This window comes from Thermobia domestica, chromosome 3 (genome assembly GCF_964235325.1).
Source record: "Thermobia domestica chromosome 3, izTheDome1.hap1.1, whole genome shotgun sequence".
Lineage (NCBI taxonomy): Eukaryota > Metazoa > Arthropoda > Insecta > Zygentoma > Lepismatidae > Thermobia > Thermobia domestica.
The window spans coordinates 336,957,680-336,980,224 of NC_137456.1; the positions used below are offsets into that span (position 1 = coordinate 336,957,680).

Genomic DNA, 22,545 nt, shown 5'->3' on the forward strand with positions numbered 1-22,545 from the left:
GTTCTTCTTTAATTGCAGCATCTTCCGCATCCCAATTCACCACAGGTTCAGTTGTTTCGTTTACATCCTGTTCTTCAATATTTTCATTTCGTCCATCGACCTTCTTCTGACCTTCTTCCGGTTCTACTTTCATATTCACACCAGTACCATTCACTTTTTCAATCAACACTTGCAAGTCCTCTTTCAAATTATGCTGTAACCGATCGAAATTTTCATGGATACCCTGAACTCTATCTGCAAGAGACTTGTGTTGGGTCAATATTTGCTCGAACTTTTCATCATTTGATTTCTTCATATGCTCCAGCTTCTCATCATTCGATTTCTTCATATGCTCCAGCTTCTCATCATTCCATTTCTGTATCTGTTCTAGCTTTTTATTGTATTGTTCGGATTTAGCATCTAGTAGTTGACTAATCATATCAATAAGATTAGAATGGGAACGTTCGGACACAGTTACGGCATTTCCAGACATGGTTTCAACTAAAGTACTGGGCACTTCTTCAATCTCCGAATCCTGCATAATTCCAGTTCTTTGGATTTTCTTTCCACTTCTCAAAGTAGTGAAACTCATAAAAGGTAAAATATGCACATAAACTCCGTTCTTACTATCCTTCGGAACTAAAGGTTTTCGGTATAGTCCCGGGTTCCGGCACCAGATAAAGCGAATAAACACTTTAGCCCTAATTCGCAGATATATCAAGTTATTACAATAAACCTATCAACTTCAGATTAATATGTCATAACATTATACATACCAACTAACATCGATTTATTCCTTTTATTTACACAAACATATTCCATCTATATTCGTCCATTTCGTGTATACGTCCATAATAATCTTTTTTCATGACAACTAATAATCTCGACAATAACAACATGTCATGTCAATAACAATGTTTTTTCTTTTAACTATATATAGGCTATATGCTTGATTATTGCGCCTCTGATCAATGTTGATAATATAGGTATAGATTAATTATAATAGGGATATATCGCTGTAACTTACCAACACTGATAGAAGCTTTGGGAAACAAACAATGAAGTTCTTCAAACGTAGAGTAACAAATAAAACACAGTTCTGACCAGAGCAGAATGAAATATATTAAAAACTATACTTACAATGTGTTACAGTTTCAAGGACCCAACATCCTCTTCATCAGATACAAACACTGAGAAAAGACAGGTGACAGCAGATCTTATATACACGAATTTAGTCCTATTATTAATATGTGAAATATTTTGCACTTTTGTTAACAGCGTTTTTTTTTTTTTTTTTTTTTACCATTTATGTTTAATTTTATAATGCAGTGAAAAATAGCGGAATTTCAGTAAGGGTAGCGGAACGTGGCGGAATTTTGGCGGCCCAGTAGTGACTTCTCGAGTTAGGGACCTGGCAACACTGGAGTAATTAGTCTGTAATTTTTAAAGATGTGATTGCATGTTTGATTGCAAGTATAAAATTGCTTCTATGAACGTTCTTGTAAGCCATTTCATTAACACATGCACCATAAAATAAAATGGAAGTATCAAGCATAGTTGCAAGTTCGTATTAAATTTGTAGCAATAATGGCTGGTGAAGCATCTGTTAAGTTGGAATTTTTGTACAAAGAAGAAAATGATTATGGTTTTCCTCAGGAAGATCCACTCGAAGGGAAAGGATGGACATACGAAATGATAACTGACAGCAAAGAATTAATATTATCTTCAACCGAAGGGGAGCAAACAAGAGAGAAAGATGTAGCTATGTATTCTTCGTATGTCAAATTAAACATTGGTATGATGAAATCTGAATTTGCAGTAAAAGATTCTGCCTGTCAAAATAATATAGAAACACTAAGAAAAGTAGAGGTTGAAGAGACTTGCGCTTCTTACTGTGATGACTACAAACAATTAACTGCAAGTAGTTCAAATTCAGTTGGGACAGAAAGGTAATGTTAAATTTTATATACAATAACTGGTTCAGATTGATAATACAGTTACATGAGTACAAAATTTTATAGTTGTAAGGAATACTTTTCGAGAAATAGTTACGGGAGGTAGGCCTACGTCTAACATAAATTGATAATCAACAGTTTGGAAGTGGCGCGGCACACATAGACTAGTTGTACCCAGAAACACAATTGAGTGTACCCATCTTAATGAAGGAATCATTGCCTAAAAATGAATACACATTTCAAACCAATTCTTGTAGATATTTTTGATATGGGTACTTTGCGATAGTGTTCCATATATAGAGGCTTGTTTAAGAAAAAACCTCCGTGGCTGAATGGGATCAGAAAATTTCCGAAATACTACCGTGATTTTTTTATACCGGACCAAACATATAGATCTTTGTAACTTTATCCCCAAGTTATCTCGAATACGCCACTTATCCGAAGGTCTTCCAAAGTCATTAATAAAACATAAGTCTAACTAAAAAAAGGTGGATATTTATTGAAAAACCTATACATAAATTCAATGCATATATTACTTCATTTGCTGAAAGTCGGCTGTTTTTATTTTCAAAATCATTTTTGGGGGACGAAGTTGCACTCATCCATATAGTTTCACATCAGCACTTTAGTGTACGTATACAATAAGAATTATTATGTAAAAGACACGAATCAAATTGTGCTGGCTTGCCACTACAAAGAAGTATGGCTATGTAATTCAGGGCAGGACCGCAGCATGTTGGCCGGAGAAGGAGCGAAGTGTTGCGTAGGGAACAGGCGCGTTACAAAAGGTCAATATACATGTAAACAAGCATAGGACGAAACACACTATATGGCATAAAGTGTATTATCTTTCATGCTGATTTTGTACGTTAGTAAAGATGTTATATGAAACATTCCAATATGTTGCCATTGCTTACATATTTGTGTTCCAATATAATACATTACTAACGTAAATTTTGCAATTATCTTGATCCCTCAAGTCTCGGATATTTTTCTAGTACCGCGACAATTACATTTATACTTCATTTCATTTACAATGGTTAATAGCTTCTTTGTGTGTGAATTCGCGTATAACAGATTCGATCATGATTAATTTATTTTTATGAAGGTAGGTATCTTAGAAGTAAGAATACAAGATATTTACGATATCTATGTACTAGTCTGTTAAAATATTATTTCGAATTGGGTCAAGATTTTACTTTGGCTCGGGCAATGACTTCAATCGGTTCTTATGGGTTCAGTCACTTCCTGGAACTGTTTCCGCCTCAGTCAGTTCTTGGAACTGTTTGTGCCTTTGGAGCTTTCACGTGGTATATACTTTTCACACGCAAATTCGCTAACCGTTTGGGTACATTGGTACCTCGCGTTTGCAGAATTAACGTCTTAGTTTTACTTTCACAACACTTTCTCTAATTATTTATATATATATATACGAAATACGATTTGCTTATCTTCCCTACACGTTACATATATTAATACTTAGAAGTAAAATAAGACATTGTTTATACACGGGGCAAATTCAAATATGTCTAACATTTCTTCTCTTGTTACATTTTTGGTAGATATGAGGGTAAATATATATTGGAGGGCTCGACGTTTTTACGTATGAGTTCACTTGTATACCTACAAGCTTTTATTTTAGATGTATATTTACTATTCTTACAATTCACTTACTCTTAGTATATGTACCTGTATTTATTAGTATTTTTGTAAACTATATAACTATATAACAATATTTATAAACTATATAACAATTTTTAGGAAATTGAAAAACTTATAATAGCAAAAAAAGTGTTTCAAATTCGATACTAGTCATTAATTTTGCTGAGCATAAACTAACAGTCTTTTTTCACGTCTTTGAAAAGATGCTTACAACCCATGGTACTTTGGAGAACACTTCTGGTGTAATCTCTCTTGACACAGAAAACACATTTTTCTTGTATAAGATTTGCACACTACTCATCGTTCTTGTAATGCATCTACAATGTAATGCGTGTCAGAGTTTCGAGCTTCGATAGGGATATACGATCTTGGACCTGTCCTAATTAATTTATGTCATGTTTCCAATGCGAAGAAGACACATGGTAACTTCCCTCAAAAACTAGATGTGTGAGTTCATTGTGTTAAATTCGCAATGCAATTTCCAAGAAGAATCAACTGCTAAATTGAGCGCATTATTGAAAAGATTCCACCTCCGTTTCTTAGATCTGAGTTTGGGTCTGTATGATGCAAGAAGACGATTCATAACGTCAAGTCCTTCCATTCCTTCATTGTACTTTTGAATAACGAATAGTCGACTAATTGGAACCTTTATTTTATGTACACGAGAGTATCTCCTCACTGATTCTACTGGCAAGTTTGTAAAACAGTTTGAACCAACAGTTACAACCGCACTCTAATTCCACCTTACAAAGCACACATTACCATCACTTTTGACGTCAAACTTTCCTTTTTCGTCCTTAGCAAGTTTTTCTGTGGAGTCAGAGGACACTGTTGAACACGATTATCTCTTACTGTTTTGTTGCTCGATTGCCTTTTCCTTCTAATTCTAAAAGAACATCATAAAATGTGAAGAAATTATAGAAAAAGACTTCGTGCTGGGCATTATTTTCTATGATTGATGTGAGACTACGAATAACTCGTTCTAATGGGATATCCTCAGTAACGTTATCAGTACTATTGTCGTTTACACCATAGAGGTCCATTGCATATGGATAACCGTCAGAAGAACCTAAAAACCACATTTTGTAACCAAAACGGAGTGGTTTTCTACTAATAAACATTTTGCAGATGTGATGCCCATAGTACGAAACTATGCTTTTATCAATGCTCAAAGATTGGTGAAAGATATCAAACTACTGCAAGTTCTTCTGTAGTTCATCGTATATAGGTCTTATTTTCCCAAATTTGTCACCTCTTGGTAAGTTAAAATTGTCAACAATATGGTAATATTTTTTGTTCGAAACGGGCTCCTGGCTTTACGGATGACACATTCGGTATGCACAGGTCGTCTGCTGTACTCCAATAGGACTTAACAGAAGGAGAATATGATACCCACTGAGAAGTAATAAATCAAAAAATTGTAACTGTTCATATGATACTTTTATGTGTGGAGCTCACTTCTGCTGTGCGTACAAATTACACATTTGAACAAGGTGCTCAGTGTATGATGGAGGCAAGATCTTGAAGAAAATATCTATCGGAGAACTACCGTCAAGATTAGGATGAGAAACCACAAGTTTTTCTGGTGAACAAGAAATGGGATTGAGGCTAATTTTCGCAACCTGTTTGCACTAAGGCACACACTGTTTCCCTTCCTTTTTTAGATGATCATGTTTATGGTATATTTTCGAGCTCATTTTCGTCATAGATGTCATTATTCACTGCCTCTGTCAACTCACCACATACGTCCTTACGCATGACAGGAACTAATTCGTCTTCATTTATGTGCTCCTCGTTTGAAATGTCATCTGTTCAATCTGGAGGGAGAATGTAAATATTCGTTTGCTCATGATCAGAAACACACAAAGTGTTCAAAGTGCCTACTATTTCATCCAGCGTAAAAAATTACCTTGCCATTTCGCGATTTTAGACAATAAATATTCAAACTAACTCGCTACGTACCAATGTTCCCAAATCTGAACATTAAAATATATCATTTGCGCAATAAGAAACGATCGTCTCAGACGCACGTTCTCACCCTAATAAAAAGCACAAACATTGATCTCTCAACTGTCCACAGAAAGTCTTACCAACTTCTATATTACGTCGTAAGCACTCAGTAATACAACCTCTTGTAAAAAGCACGAAAACATCAATTGTAAAAAAATCGAAATAAATTATTTAATATACATTTTTGTGAAATTAAAGCAAATAAAACAATTAACCATTCATTCATTTATAATACCACTCAATGTTAGACCAGAAATATAGAAAAGATACAACGCTAGAACACTGAAAATTTCCTGCTTCGAAAAGGGAACAATGGTACCTAAACGGTTAACGAAAACGTTACCTATTTACGTACGAATCAGCTGCGCGTTAGAAGGGAGTTAGAAGCCACGTAGGTGTAATTTCATTGCACGTTTGCCACCATGATAATACCACACGGCGTTACGTCACGATCGGTCGGAGCGACTGCAATGTAATTCCTAAACTGCTTCGGGAACCGGGTAAGAGAAATCGGTTGCACTGTCCGGGTCAAAGTAAAAGCTTGCCCGAATTTTTTATATGTTGTTTATAATTCTGTGGATTTTACAGTAAATCTGTAAAAATGAATGCTTGCGTGTTGATTGCTCTGGTGTAGAAATTCACAGAGTAGAGTTTTAGTAGAGTTCAATAGTTTAAAGTAGTTGTATCAAGAACATCATAGTTTGGAAGAAATCGTAGCCTTTTTATAAACGTTTGGTTGTAAACTTTAACTGGAGACAAGGAAACATAACGAAATAGGGTTGGTTCAAAATTTACACACACTCCCACTTATATATATAAATATATATAAACAAATCAATCACGTGTCAAAGATGGAACTCGGTTCGTAGTCTGATTTCAATCAATGAGTTGAAATACACATGTAACTTACAAACCAGGAGAAAAGTACTATCTAGGTGAGAGACCCCCTAGGGTTTGGAATGGGGGAAGATATGAGAACAATCGAAAAGGGCTGCTGTCGGTATCTAATCCATTGTCTTGGCGGTCACTAAACTAATTGGTGATAGATTCAGTAACTAAACCTGAAGTAAGTCAAGAACAATCCCAATTTGCACATTGATATTAATTTTGCTCATTCATAATAATAATAAATATAATAATATTTATTATTGTTATTATTAATAGTGAATTGTAATTTTACCGGATGAGGCACGGATAACGCAAAAAAAAAATACTCTTCTGTGTTTATTTTCGTCAGTATCTTTAAAATTATTTTGATGCAGCTGCTGGTGTTTCAACTGGAAATGATGAAATAGAAGTTAATGCCGTTCACAATAACAATTTTTAGCTAACCAAGTGCAATAAGAATTATTTATTTTAAATTACTTTTTGACAAAGCACACAAGAAATATAATTGCAAAATGTATATTGATAATCATACTCGTTGAGTATTTGAAGAAATCACAGCATGCAGTGTTTTTACTGATATGAAGAACAAACCTAAGAAATAATCTTCTTTAATATTGAGAATGACGCCAATGATCCGTAATGTTTCGAAACCCGTTTCAAGGAGGAAAAGCTTGGAAATAGTTCGTGACATATCTAGGTCGATATTTACACTCCTATAGATTCTAGAAAAGATATTAACCCATTACATTGGTCTAAGAAAATTGACTTGATTTCAAATTGTACCCTATATTAAAAGAGAATATCCGCCATTAATCGTTCAAAATTGAAGGCGTGTATCTATTAGAACTATTGGTAATTTTTTCATGCCTCATACCTATGCCTCCGTACACTTTTCCAAATTCTAAAAAGAAAAACAACTCAATTTTTTTCATTGTTTAAATTTCAATATGAATATTTAAAATGAAACACTTCAATGGTAGTTTTTTCATATTGGCATAAATAACAGGTCAAAATTTAGAATAAATGGAAAATAGAAGAAGAAAAGATTTTCGTTGCTGGTATCTGATGACATTTTTACATTAGATTGCATAAAATTATATATATATATATATATATATATATATATATATATATATATATATATATATATATATATATATATATATATATATATATATATATATTACTGAGGCAGTAGATACAAGAAAATTTCAAATTATATCCTTTGCATTGAGAAACAGAAAATCTACCATTACAAATTCGAAGTTTGATAACATTTCAAATAGTATGATTGGTAACGTTTTCTGGAGTTGTAGTTTTTAAACGGAACGATTCAACTTCAAAGTGCGAAATGTATGATTTTTTATCTTGTAATTTTTATGAGATATGTGTAGTAAATTTCGAGCTTTATCTTTCCGGATGTGAGAAAAATGTTAAAATGTACCTAGCTACAAGTTACAAAGAGAGTTTAGTTCGTTCTATTTCAAACACATTCGGGCTTAGAAAATCTTGTTTGCACCCTATTGGAAACTATCGTCAAAGTATATATTTGGCATGACGCTAACTCTACTGGCAAGCTTTAAAAACATTTTGGATCGTTGTATATAATCTTGTTGTAAGGTTGGGTATCTAAAGTGCTGCTTTTCGGCTTGTAACTGCGGATGGTTAAAATAGAGATCCTGTCATTTTTTCGGTGAGTGACAAATATTGATATCATTTTTGGGAATTTAGGAAACATAAAAGATCTCTAGTACAAGCCTCGAAAAATTTCCAAACCGCTCTATTTCAAGTATATTTTAAGATTCAGCCATCTTCTGTATTGCATTTTTTTCTTCTAACTTCAGAAAATGGAACCTGAGGTCAGTCTTTCTTACTAGAAGAATAAAATAAATTATCTGTTGTTGTTTTTCTAGATTTTGGACGTGAGAATGACCCTAGATACAAAACAACCATATTTTTTTATCTGTTTCGTTTGAAAGTCTTTTGACATTATGCGGATTATTCTCGCCACTGTAGCTTGTAACTATATGTACTTTCGGCCTTATTTTACTTTTATTATACGAGTGAAATAAATATTTTTGTAATCTTTTAGCAGTGAATGAATCACACTCTGTATTTTGTAGAAATGTTTCTTGTATGCTTTAGTAGAAAATATATTTTAAAATCAAGGATTTTTTTCATTTCTTAAAACGGTTTCGAATCTGAAATTCGAAAATGGATCCTTCTGGTTTGGAATCTGATATAATACCACCTCTAGTTTTATGAACTGTATACAGAAGTCTTTTTGGTAAGTAATATTACATAATGTCCATAAAACCAAAGCAGCTTTTGAGACTTTTAAGGTGTTACATGCATAAGTTTAATATATTTAAGTTTAATAGAAAATTTTATTATATCGAGAAGCGAATGTTTGTGCATGATTCATCGTCTTAGCACAACATTCAAGGCTATTCAATTTATTTATTTATTTATTTAACAATCACCAAATACAGCTCAGAGGCCATTTTATAGTGGATACCTAGCAAAAGCAATAAAAATCAAAAGAAATAGGCAGATGTGGGCCAGGGCCTATTTAGTTGGTACTATCCTGGTATTTGCCTAGTAGGACTGAGGGAGACTGGAAAACCCCAGTCAGGATGGTCAGCAACGGGAATGGAACCCAAGACCTCCCGAATGCGAAGGAAATGCTCTACTACTTGCGCTATTTCGCTCAGTTCTCCCGAAACGGAAAGTAGTTCAAATTTACTATGACGTCCGGTTCATGACTGACTTCCGTACAAGATAAACGGTCAATGCTTTCAAGGTGATTTTATTATAAGTATTTCAGTGTCTTAAGAATAGGCCCTATTTCGTCCGTTAACCTTGTTTTCAAACCGAAATTTATTCAGTTTAGTCATTTTGATTTTAGCCTTTATTGCCACAGAAGGTAGCTGTAACACACAACGAGAAGTGATTGTTTGTAAACGATTCAGTATTTATATATAACATACGTATCATGACTGTCTGTTACTCTGGCAAAACCGGATGTTGTTCAAATTAACTATTACTTCAGCTTCTTACATTTTCTGCTAACTCCTATTCAAACCGGAGCGATTAAAACCGAGTATGATGCGTTTCGGTTTAAATATTTGTCACCATAGAACGGGAACGATAACACATATTGACAAATGTTTTTTTTTTTTTTTTACATTCAATGGACGGTCTAAAGATGACAAACCACACGCGCAACAACCTAGCAAATTCGGAAGTGTCTGAAATTATAAATATAATTCGTTTCTATACTGACTTCTATCTACAAAAGACGGTAAGGGATATCGAGATATGCTTTGTTACAATCGGTTCAGTTCCCAAATGTCGGTACCATCTTCTCCGATAAGCCTTTATTTTGACCGCTAGTTTTTTAAATGACCATTTCCAGTTTCAACATTATAGCTTCTGAACAAAGACAGACAAGCGTGTGTATGTGGATTTTTCGTGGTTCTTTTTTGTTCATTTCAATATTTCATTCCTTTCTCATCATTCCTTTGTCTTTAGACTAGCCGACATACCCGTGAGACGTGAAACTAAAGAATTCATTTAATTTCATTTTGAATGAAAACGGGTCAATGGTTGAACATTCACCTCTGATACACCTGAGCAGTGCTGCAATCCTAGTTCGCGCCAATCGGACTTTGTGGTAGACAAACACCGTGTAAGTAGGTTTCCTTGGGGTTCTATTTTCTTCGTTTCAATATTTCATTCATTTCTCATAATCCCTGTCCCGTTTAGCCTGGTCGGCATAAGCGTGTGACATAACAGTTAGATTTCATTTTCGTATCAAAACGAAAACGGTAGCAGGTAGGGTAACGCGGATCTCTGAAAACAATTCGGCGTTTAATTGCAACATATGATTAAGAAAAACACTTGGGCAGAGGATTCAGCTTCGCAACACAATATATAATGACTATCCTCAACATTCTTAAAGTGAGGACGCACTGGCTCAGTAGTAGAGCGTTCGCTTCTGGTGCATGGGTCTTTGTTTCGAACGCAAGTGCTGCCAAGTGAATTTTGTGTTGGACAAACACCGTGTGCGTGTGTTATGTCGGGCTTATTCCCCCATCCCGCTACTATCATTCCACAATTTCTTTCATTTCTTATCATCACTGTCTCCTTTAGCCAAGCCGGTGGAAACGTTGACCATAAAACTCAAAGAATTTTAAAATGGCAAGTTGATCCCATTTACAATTACATCCAATTTCAGAACTGATTTTTTTACAGCAAAAGCGCTAAAAGCTATTAACTTGCGGTTTCCTGCAATCGATTTGGCATTTAAAGAACATGTTCAATTCCTGCGTTGAGATTCTATTCGGACTAGAAGTGATTAGAAATAACGAGAAATGGTTTCAACATTTATCGCCACAGAACAAACTCTAATAAATGGGGAGAAGTATTTTCTTGAAACTGTTCAACGTGACTATTTACAGCACTATACGAGAAACGGAAATCTTAGATTTACCATTGCTGTTTAAACACTGATTTCCGTAGAGCCAAAACGCTAAAAAATATGGATGTGTTCTTCGACTCGAGTTTGCTGGTCGAGAAAACATTACTTTCCGTTGAAGCTCTATTCAAACCATAGGTGTTTAAAATTACCAGTTTCCAGTTTCAACTTTTATCGACGTAAAACGAAAATTGTGACAAATAGCGTGTAATTATTTTATTTAAAAAGATTTCAGCCATTTCCAGCGTCTCAGGTCAAGTTAGCATAACTATCGACAACACTGTTCCAAAACAGAAATTGTTTCAAGCTTACAATTATTACCACTTTTATTAAAACGATAAAACATATTGATATAAGTGCTTTTTAATTCATTAATTTGACAACAAGTGGTTTTGTTTTACGTTAACTCTAAGATGAAACCGGAAGAGGTTGAAACTGTCCATTTCTGGTTTCAAAGGTTACCATAAAAAACCCAAATGATAATAGATGTCGACAAGTTATATTTGGAAAGAATATAAGTTCTGTTTCTTATATAAAAGCTCACAACCCGCAGCAGCGCATCGAAACCGGAAGTGGTTGAATTTATTGGTACTTCTGTTATCAGATTTTCATACAGAAAAACTCGAAAAGATGTAGAGGGATGTTTTTGAGACCTTTTCAGCGTCCCAAGTGTAGCTTGTATCTCATCCCTCCACCCTCTATTCAAATTGGAAGTGCTTCAAATTAACGATAGTTTTCAAGATTTATTTGGACAGAATTAATAGCGTAAGAAAAAATAACCCCTTCTTTACATGGAATCAGTGTCCAAGGAACAAACACTATTTTTGACCTTGTTCTCTATTGCAGCCAGTATTTACAGATGTATTACCTCCAGTCTGAATATTGAATTCGCTTAGTTTGGAAGTCTTAGTTTCACACTTTAAATCTATATTCACTTGTTTAACTTGGGTATTGGCACTGATGATTCGTGTAATATATGTCACTAGGTTGACCCCTAGTCATAGATGAAAAAATTCGAGTAGTGTAACAGATTTGTGGCAGACGTGCGAATTATTAAGGACGATGTAGCTGCTTCACCCTTTTTTCCTCCGGTGCCACCAGTTATTGTTATTTTAACTACTATCCAAAAGTAAAGCAACGATATTTAATTCGTCGTTAAGACAATGATATATTGTTACCCACGCCACGTTCTTACCATTTCGACATTTACTTTGTATATCTCACATATTCGCTAACATCCTATCACTTATTCAATCAATTAAAAGCATTTCACGAACTCGTTTAACTTGATCATTTGTAGTTCTCTTACTGTACCAAAATATTTCGGTGAGATTTTTGAACAGCTGTTTATTTCCTCATTTTCATATGTACGCGATACTTTGTCCGCTTCTATCATTTTGCTAAGTATCATAAATAAAAGCTAAAGCTATTGGGCTCTATGCAGAATCGTTCTGACGTGTCATTAGAGCCATGCTGAAGGGTTCGACGGCCCCTAGTATGACGGTAATCATACGTCAGAACTACTCTGCATTAGCGTCCGGTAACGCACCGGACTTACGAGTGTAAGGTCGTGAGTTCGATTCTAATTTGGGTCACATTTTTTGGTATGCAATGATATAATCGTTAGTACTTGTGTAATTATATCAGTAAACTTTCGTCCCGTTCAATGAATTTTATTCATGTGTGTGTTACAAAAGTTTACTAGCTTGTATAATTCTAAAGCAAAATACCAGTGGTGTGTTGTAGAAGAAATTTCCTTTGGATGTATAATAATTTTTGTAAGTGATAGTTGTTGATGTAATCATGGAGATAAATGTAGATATTTGTATATACCTATCACACAGCTACAGTTGTATTTTTAACATATGGCCTGTAAACATTACTTGTAATCGAGTAGAAAGAAGATACTGTCTGTTGAACAGATTCACAAGATATCTCAACTGTAAAAAATGCACATGCAATACTACGTTGAAAAATGGATCATTTACCCAACTATCTCGCCTCTAATTAAGCTGAATAACATTACATTTTGCAATATATTGTATTATATAGATGGTTAATAACATGCAGGAAATAAGACCTACGAATTTTCAAAACAAAATTGGAGTAAGTTACTTAACGTTATGTGAAGTAAATGAAGGTTCACGTCACTAAATGTAGAATCGATGTTCATAAAAGAAAGATATCAGATATATTTACAAAAGTAATGCAAAGAAAATATCTAAGCTAATAGTTTCACTTTGTTTGCGACAGAAATATGCATGGGAATTGTAATATTCTTCTTAAAGTGTAAAACTATGTAGGCGGGTTTGTAGGTCAGAAGCGACAAGAGAGATTATACAACAGAAGCCTATTAAAGTGCGTGATAGAAAACCAGTGTAGTTTGGTTTAATCGTGGATTATATCCAGTAGAGGTGTTCTTTATCTGACGCCATGAGCCTACGGAACCACTTAACCACAGGGTGTTTGTGTTTTGTATATTACCGTATGTATACTTAAGTTTAACGATGAAGAGTATATTGCATTTTCTTCAGTTCTCACATATGCAGGTAAAGTTACACAGCAAAAATTACTATCAAAACTTCTATTGGAACCATGGTCTGTTGGAAATATTTAACTCTTTAGGCTCTCATTCATAATTTCGTGAACGTATGCACAATAAGTTCTTTGCTTTTAGCCAGTGAAACAAGCACCCGACACCTCTACAACAGTATATCAAAAATACCAATGCTTAACTTCAACTTTTGAATTCTACAGATCGTTCCGTATACAGAGCCAGGGTAAACTTATTGTACACTGGCTCAGGATCGTTGCACTTTCACAGTCATACTTTCGGCTGGATTGAAATATTGACCTGTTTCAAGATGCATTTCTACAAAGATAAAGAAACTTTAACTAAGAAAGTATAAGTGTAATGTGTATTTTCTTCGGAATCAGTTGGTGAAGCCTCGAAATAAGATATTTTTTAAATTTTTATTTTAAATGTGTTCTTCTTCTTTAGTTTCGGCCTTTTAAATATTTCTATAGGTTAAGTGTTAATCACAACATTAAAAATATTGTACCATAATTTTCAATCCCTCTATCGCGTAAAAAAGGTTATACCATGTATAAACCATTAAAACTAAGTAGATGTACTGAAGAAAAATTTCCCACAAGGTGCTCTCCCTTGAATATTTTTGTGTATTAACTCGCGAACAAAACCGGCAATTCGAACTAGATTTACTTAGGAAAAAATTGTGATTCTGTTTTGCCAGTTCACATAAGTTAACATGAAATTGCGTTATTTATATGAAAAATGATGAAAATATTTTGTTTGCCTGATTTTTTTTTTTCTTTTTTAAATTTTGTGCCACGAGGCCTTCTGCAGTTTTAGACGTTTCACATATTAGAATACCGAAACTAGTCTATATGTAGTGTTTAAGATGTATGGGTTCACAGCTGTATAATTTTTCTTGGCATTCCAACAGAAATGTAGGTATCCTAGTTTATTTTTTTTTTATATGCTGGCAAAGCTGTGATCACTAAACTGCATCAGATGATGTGTAATGGATATCTGTGCAATACATCTTATTCGGAGGTCAGATCGGAAAGCAACGTGCAATATTTTTTCCCAAAAAATTTTAATATGCAAAAGCCAAACAAAGCACAAATAAAGTTACGTATTTGATCCACTTTTCTACAGTCACCAACTTTCTCAATACGTTTCTATGAGCGTGGTACCGGATTAAGGATGCCCTGTTCGTAAAGTTTGTTATGGTGGAGTATAGGAATGTGCGGACTGCTGTTTTAACTTCCGCATCTGTCGCAAAATTTTGACCGGTGAGGAATTTCTTCATGAGAACATAGAGATGTGAAAGTGTGAGACATAAGAGACTTGTGGACTGGCAGTAATGATGAAGTTTAACGTTGTCACCATTATTGTAGCGGCGTTTGTCACGCAGGGCACGACGCAGCAGTAACCAAAGTTTTAATTTACGTTGCAGCATTTACAGTGGTCCTGTGTTTAACAAATCCCCAATAAAATAACAAAAGTCGCAGAACACTGTCACAAGCACTTTTCTCGCAAATTGAATTACGTTTAGTTTTTGTCGTGTTGGAAACCAGTAGGTTTCCACTCCATAAACACGTGCTTGGTCTCGGGCGTCTAATAGTATGCCCAAGACACCCACGATTGAATACAGAGGGCATAACGCTTTAAGTGATCCAAGCATGTCATCATTCGCTGAACTTAGTGGTTATCTGTCAGGTTCTTAAGCACCTTGGGAGCACCAACTTTATGGAATTGCAACGTGTCCTGAACAAGGTCGTACACTACAGCATAGTAAATGTTGAATTTCTGCAATAAGGTTCGCAGGTGCACACGACGGTCACTAAGAATTGCTGGCTGGATGGCGCTGATAATCTGCAATGTTGAAGCTGTTACCGGGCGCCTGGAGCTTGGCTGAATGCACAATAACTGGAAACATTGCAACAGTCCATATAATCGTCCCAAGAAAATATACGGTACGCATGTTACAGTAATTTTCTCTTGGTGTATGCCCTTTGATTCATTGAAATCTAATCATAACTGGCTTCTCTTCACAATTGGGGGACAGTAACAGGGCGCCATATTTCTTTCGTAGTTCAAGTATGTGTTACTAGAGCTACATAGGAAAACAAAGAAATCTCAGTAGCGCAAATGTCAAACTCTCTCGTCATGCAATTTCACAATTCCAATGGAACACATGGGGAGAAAAAATTATTGTGGTATACATTCTGCCCTCGAATTTAAATCATATGGTAATTTTATGCATTTAGGAAACAATGGGAATTTCCCGTTTTCGTTCCTTAAATCCAACAACACTTGTCAACTGGTTTTCAGGAAACATTTCAATTACGAGACCCGGCAATAACGTAAGAAGAATGTCTTTTTTAGCTGATACTGGAAACCCTGCAAACTTAAACCGCCACTACAAACGGGTTAAGGGAGCTTGTGCGAGGCAGTTAATATCAGACGCACATTTTCTCGATTTATGTTCAGTTTATCCTCAATCATTTTCACGGTTAATCGTCTATCCTCTGAGAGAAGTTCCCTCTCTCTGTCTGTGCCCTCCTCCATCCATATTGTTGTGAGTCGCACTACGATGTTCATCTTCGATTTCTGTTCTGCCTTCCGCAAAAATTTTGTACCAACAATACACCTCTGCTATTGATAACAGTTTATTTCCAAAGGCCTGCTAAATCTTCCGGTACGTTATCGAGGCAGTTTCACCAAGTTTCATACAGAAGGCGATTGCGTAGCACTGGTCAATATTACGTGCTTTCGTTGTTGTGACAGGGTCGAACACACGATCGCACTCTTTAACTTCTAACTTCAGAGTGAAAAATATTTCGTGCGTTCCACGTGCTGTGCTATTGGAGCAGGCCCAATGCCACACTCTGACGACGGTTTCACACTGCAGCGTTGCTAGCAGAAGCTAAAACAGTTTTCTTATTACTTTCTTGTCGAACTTCGTATATTGTAAATTTAACCTTCGTAACGTAATCCACTTGTCTGATACTCTGCTTTCGCGTACAATTTAAAGTTTTTCTCTTACTCATAGGACACTAATTCTAATGATAGTAACGTAAAAAGACAATAAAAAGTAACAAAAGATGGAGACAGAGTGCGCATCTGTGTAAAGTATACTTTCAAGGTATTCACATGTGTCCTGAAATTATAGCAGAGAATTTGTAGCTCAACTGTAAGTACTGATAATTTTATGTTCAATGTTACTCTTCTCCCTGTTGAATATAGCATTTTCCAATACACCTGTGCATGCAACCTTTATTTTAAACGATAAGCTTATGTTAATTTTCCTTCTTTGACAAGCGAGACACATGAGATGATAATTTTTGACGTATATTTGTTGATCCTCCTTCTCTCCTTATAATATCAATTTGAATGGAAGTAACATGATAAAAACTTAAGTAAAGATAGGTACTCAACAAAATAGCTAACTTATTTTAAATAGTAAAGATGACTTTCTTTCATAATTAAATATATACCATGTTTCTTTCATTTTATTAATATTCAGGGCGTAGCATTCTCAAACGTTCTTATTTAACAAGAGTGCTTTTTTCACCTAGATGTATATCAATAGACTTAAAGATTGTATAACGGTTTAAAATTTAATATCTCAGAGTATTCAAATGATATTAGAAGCACTAGTAGAGACTAGCATACAGCTTGAAATGACGTGTTTTCTACAAAATTTATAAAAATGGTGTTAGTCTTGTTTTCTTTCTTTGTCATAATACGAACTGTTTTGGTAGTTGTAATTTCAAAAATCTCCCGCAATTACTAAATGTTATACCACAAAAAATAATGATATAGTACACAAGTACTGTCAGTGAGAGCGTGCCATGCCACCATTTTCACCTGTAATATTCAGATGTTCATTCGATAGTGTAACGTGGTAATATGCATTTAAGTTAAATCCGATAACTGATAGATAAATGTAGATACGATTTCAGATATCAAACTAAAGGACATCCTTTTCTTCGGAGATTAGAAATGATACTGGAACACCTCAATAGTTCTCTTCTTCTAATATCTACAAGATTTTATGTAATATTACACTAGTATTATAAATCAGTTTATCGGGGGAAAGTGCAAAACATCGTATCTCCACTTTTTATGGAATTTCAGATTTTGGTTGCATTCAATTTCCCACATCTGATTCTACGTGCGTGTGAAAGATCGTAAACCAAAACCCGGTAAAGAAAAACGTGAAAAAACTAACTTTTAAAACCTGGTATCGCATATAAGATAGGGTAAAAACAGAACAGATTTATTGCTCTCCTGAAAGTTTGGTTATGGTGAGTTATGAGGTTTAGCACTTTCGCCATTCTAAAACTTATGATTGCCTTGAAAAGCCTCACGATAAAAATTCAATATTTTTGTTGTTCTATTTTAGATGGAAACTTCTGCATTTCTTTGTTGTTCCATATAGTGTACCTAGATTTCCACTCCCTATTTTACTGAATTTATTACAGGATCCATACAAATGAAATACCTCACACATGCAAAGAGTGTGGACACACATTTGGTCAGCGTTCAAGTTCAGCTAAACACATTTTGACACATACAAATGGAAAACCTCACACGTGCCAAGAGTGTGGAAAGAAATTTAATTACCCTTCTGATTTAGCTAGACACTTATTAATCCATACAGGTGAAAAACCTCACAAATGCCAAGAGTGTGGTGGGAAGTTTAGTCAACGTTCTGATTTAGCTAGACACATGTTAATACATACAGGTGAAAAACCTCACACATGCAAAGAGTGTGGAAAGAATTTTCGTCAGCGTTCAAATTTAGCTAGACACATATTAGTACATACAGGTGCAAAACCTCATAAATGCAGACAGTGTGGTGGAAAATTTAGTCAGCGTTCACATTTAGTTAAACACATGTTAACACATGCAAATGAAAAACCTCACACATGCCAATGGTGTGGAAACAAATTTAATTACCGTTCTGATTTATCTAGACACATATTAATACATACAGGTGCAAAACCTCACACATGCAAAGAGTGTGGTCACAAATTTCGTCAGCGTTCAAATCTGGCTAGACACATGTTAACACATACAAATGATAAACCTCACACATGCCAAGAGTGTGGGAAAAAGTTTAATTGCCGTTCTGATTTAGCTAGACACGTATTAATACATACAGGTGAAAAACCTCACACACGTAAAGACTGTGGTAGAAAGTTTAGACAACGTCCACATTTAACTAGGCATATGCTAATACATACAAGTTAAAAATTTCAAACATGCTAGACACAAGTTAAAACATGCAAATGCATGTACATAATCTCATAAATGGGAAGAGCGTGGAAACACATTCTGTCAGCGTTCAAATTTAGTTGCACACATGTTAGTACCTACAGGTGAAAATCCTCACAGATGCTAAAAGTATAGGAATAAATTTATTCGACGTTCACATTGAGCTCCACACATGTTAATACATACAGGTGTGAAAATTTCACATGTGCGAAGAGTCGAATGAAATTTAGTGAACTTTCAAAGTTGGTTAAACATACGTTGATACATGCATGTGAAAAACATTACTTATACCAACGGTTTGGGATACTTTGTCGACGTTCAAACTTGACTAAACATATCCTGATACACAGTTAAGAATCCTCATACACGGCAAGACTGTCAGTAGAGATTTCGTCAAACTGCATTTGCTTGTACATACGTTATTACACATAGGTGAAATTTTTCTTCAATGCCAAGAGTTTGAAGTTGATTTTGAGTTTAACGTCCCGTTCTGAATCGAGATTATGTGGACCTTCTTATAAGCGTGGTATCCAAACCACGAGCTACCGCCGGGAATCGAATCCAGGATTCCAACACCAAAGGTGCGTACGGTAACCGCTTAGCCATGAAGGAGATCCCATGGAAAAAGTGTGGGATGCGATTTGTGCAAAATTAACATTCGGCAGAAGGCAGTAATTAACACAGGAAGAATAGTTCAGTGTGTGAAAAGTGATTTAGTTTAAGTTCAATTTTGGCAAAGCATATGTTAGCACACAGTAATGAGAAACCTGATATATCGAAGGAGTGTGGAAAAGAAAGATTTTGGAAAAGATCAAACACTGCAAAAGATATTAAAACATGAATGTTATAAAGCTCACAGGTGCCATAAGTTTATAAATTTTTCTCGCAAATTCAATTTTTGTAAAACACCCACCCAGCACAGGCAAGTCCAAATATGATCTAGGAATTTAGCCGCTTTAGGTCGTCTGAATGTAAGATGGACTAACATGTTACGTGCGAACTGCGTCCACCAGAAAGTAAACATCCATTGATACTTGACCATGAACATATAGTGTACCTTAACAGAACACTAAGAGGATGTCTTCTGAACGTTTGTATAGATCTTAATAGTACCCCATGGAACGTCCATTACATGTCCGCTTTTTGAGAGTCAGTGGGTCAGTGAGGGACATATCGGACGTAAGTAGATGTTCAGTATTTGTCATTAAGACATTGATGTGTACGCTTATAGACGTTCATTTGTCGTGGATGTGAACCTTAACAGAGGTAAAGCTTTTGTCGAAATTTTTTCCAGTAAACCTTCAGGAATTCAAATGTGTGCCCAGTGCAATATATGTCGTGCAATATATGCAATATACGTACCTGTATAAAAGTGCAATATATGTCGTGCCGATGTCAGTAACTGAGTTTTGTGAACGTACACAGACGCCCAGTAATCTGCCGTAGACGTAAAACGCAGGTAAAACGAACGTTTGGTCCAGTGGGCTATTCATACGTATACCGAGGGTCGTTTCATAAGAATATAGAGACGTCCACTAGATGTTAGACAATCTCTGTGTGTGCGACTATGGATGTGAACAGGCGTCGAATGTTCAAATTCAAGGCAGCACGTAAGGGAAATCTTATAGGTAAAAATATAGTTTTCTCGCGTCGAACTCATCCGTTAAACGTATATTTTAATATAACAATATACAACATTAATTCAGTAGAAGAGGTTGCTTTCCTTTCCTTAGTTCCAGACAAGAAACCTCTTGGTTTTACAGAAATGCTTTCCCTTAAGAGACGCCTCAAATTTTGGCTCTATGCGTCGTCTGTAGCGGAAAAACACAGCTCGTCATACCAACGCACCTGTGGAAACAAAAGTGACATAATCAAAACATTGACGTCTACAAAAAAGGCTATATAAAAAGTGGATACCAATCAAGCAGTACCTCAAGAAACATTGTAAAATGTACTTCAGCAATCAGGTCTTTGACTTTTACGCGGATATTATATTTGTATTACATGAACTCTGGAATACATTAAGTAACTAAACAACTGTTAAGAATTACTCAACTACATATTAAAACATTTCTACAAACAAAGAGAAAAGTATATACGCCCTTGGTATGGCTTTACTCTTCAAGATAATATCTACTACAAAACAAAGAATTAAACACTAATTACATGCGCCTATAATACGTGCAATTCTTCCCCACGTGCAGGCAAAGCTTGATAGTATAATTATGAATACATGCATTCCATGTAATTAAATTATAATGGACAGGAGTGACTGTATTTACGTGATTGACTGTACAAAATTGACTTCAATTTTGGTTATTATGTCCACTTGCTTCACAACAAGAATAAAAAAAATCACATATTAAGACACGTAATGTCATTAATCCCTTCACATTCAGTTACACATACACATTCATCAATATAGTTATAACTAAAATAAAACAGGTAATTGTCATGAATAAAAAGACACAACACATACAGCATACATATGCCTAAATATGTCCAGTGGAGATTCAATGTACGTGTACGGTGCCTTAATCAAGGGTTTTGGGACACCCAAGAACGTGCCCCCTTGCGACGGCTTAGTTTTTATTTACCGAGTACATCATCTTTTCCAGAGATTCATAAGTTTGCCAAACAATCATACATAAAATTTAATAGCATTTAGTTGCTCTGGTTAATAAAATACTTTCATTTCCTCTGTATTTTTCAGCTTTTAAAATTAAATCATCTATTTTGAATGAACTGTGTATTGTGCGAATTCTTCCTATATTTCCATGCCCAAACCTACTGCTGGGCTCCATATTTGCGGAAAAAAAGTAAATTATTACGTAAAGAATTTGTCGGGTACATTACGAAGATAAGCATATCATACCTTCCTTTTCTATGACAGAGGACACAGTAAATAATCTGAGACACTTTTCAACGAACAGTTACATGGAAATCAATGTACAATATTTTCTGTCTCCTCATCAAAGACAAACATCGGCTAAACATTATGTTGTAAAAACAGTCACAACATCCGAGTTAATATGTAAATTAGAAATAAAGTTTTTCATTAAGGCTCGGATTTCTATGAGGTCATATCTTCATCCTATCTTTTTATATGTATAATTAAATACAAACATATTTCTGATTGTTGTAATAAAGAAAATGTTTTTGTTAGTTATATATATGTATATTTGAACCATATTTTGGCGTGAGGCCATGTGGGCTTGAAGTGATACAAAAACTTATTTTTGATTATATTTTAGACGGGTTTCATTTTTGTTTAAATAGATATATGTCATTATTAGGATTGAGGAGATGGTCATTCAGCTTTTGTCTTATAATGTCAGTAATATGCTGTGATCTATTCTTCAGAGCTTACAGATATTCATTCAGGCCAAAATAACTACGTAAATGCCTTAACAAATGATTATTCTTAGAAATATATTTGTTAAAAATTCAAGTTTAAATGCATTTTCAGTAAAAAATGATTTACTTCGTGTGTATTTGAGCACATTTTAAGTCATAGTTTGTATTTTTTCGGTCATAAAACATGCATATTTTCAACTTATTGGTCATAGAGATTCGAACCCTAGTTGTTATATTTCTCCGATTATGATTGGTAACCTATACCAGTTAATTGCTGAGGACAGGATTCCATCTTTGTTCCTTATGTAGGTGATTATTCAACAAGATATAAAAAGCTGGTCTAAGAGAAACAATCACCTTTTCAGATATCCTGGATGCGGACCTACGTACTCCAGAAGTAG

General features: G+C 34.9%; 1 protein-coding gene across 3 annotated transcripts; it reads left to right on the forward strand.

Annotated features, from left to right (window-relative positions):
- Positions 1-1,325: 1,325 nt before the first annotated feature.
- LOC145681240 (uncharacterized) lies at positions 1,326-22,403 on the forward strand. 3 transcript variants are annotated; one of them, XR_014130745.1, is made up of 3 exons: positions 1,329-1,928; positions 16,557-16,697; positions 17,992-22,403. XR_014130745.1 is itself a non-coding variant. In XM_081752791.1 (2 exons), exons 1-2 carry the CDS (start codon positions 1,567-1,569, stop codon positions 18,004-18,006), a joined length of 456 nt encoding a protein of 151 aa, XP_081608917.1. In that variant the 5' UTR covers positions 1,326-1,566; the 3' UTR covers positions 18,007-22,403. The 3 variants fall into 3 exon arrangements, 2 of the variants coding, with proteins under 2 accessions (XP_081608917.1, XP_081608916.1); XM_081752791.1 differs by lacking the exon at positions 16,557-16,697 and having other exon boundaries at positions 1,326-1,928; positions 17,913-22,403; XM_081752790.1 differs by lacking the exon at positions 16,557-16,697 and having other exon boundaries at positions 1,331-1,928.
- The last annotated feature ends 142 nt before the right edge of the window (positions 22,404-22,545 follow it).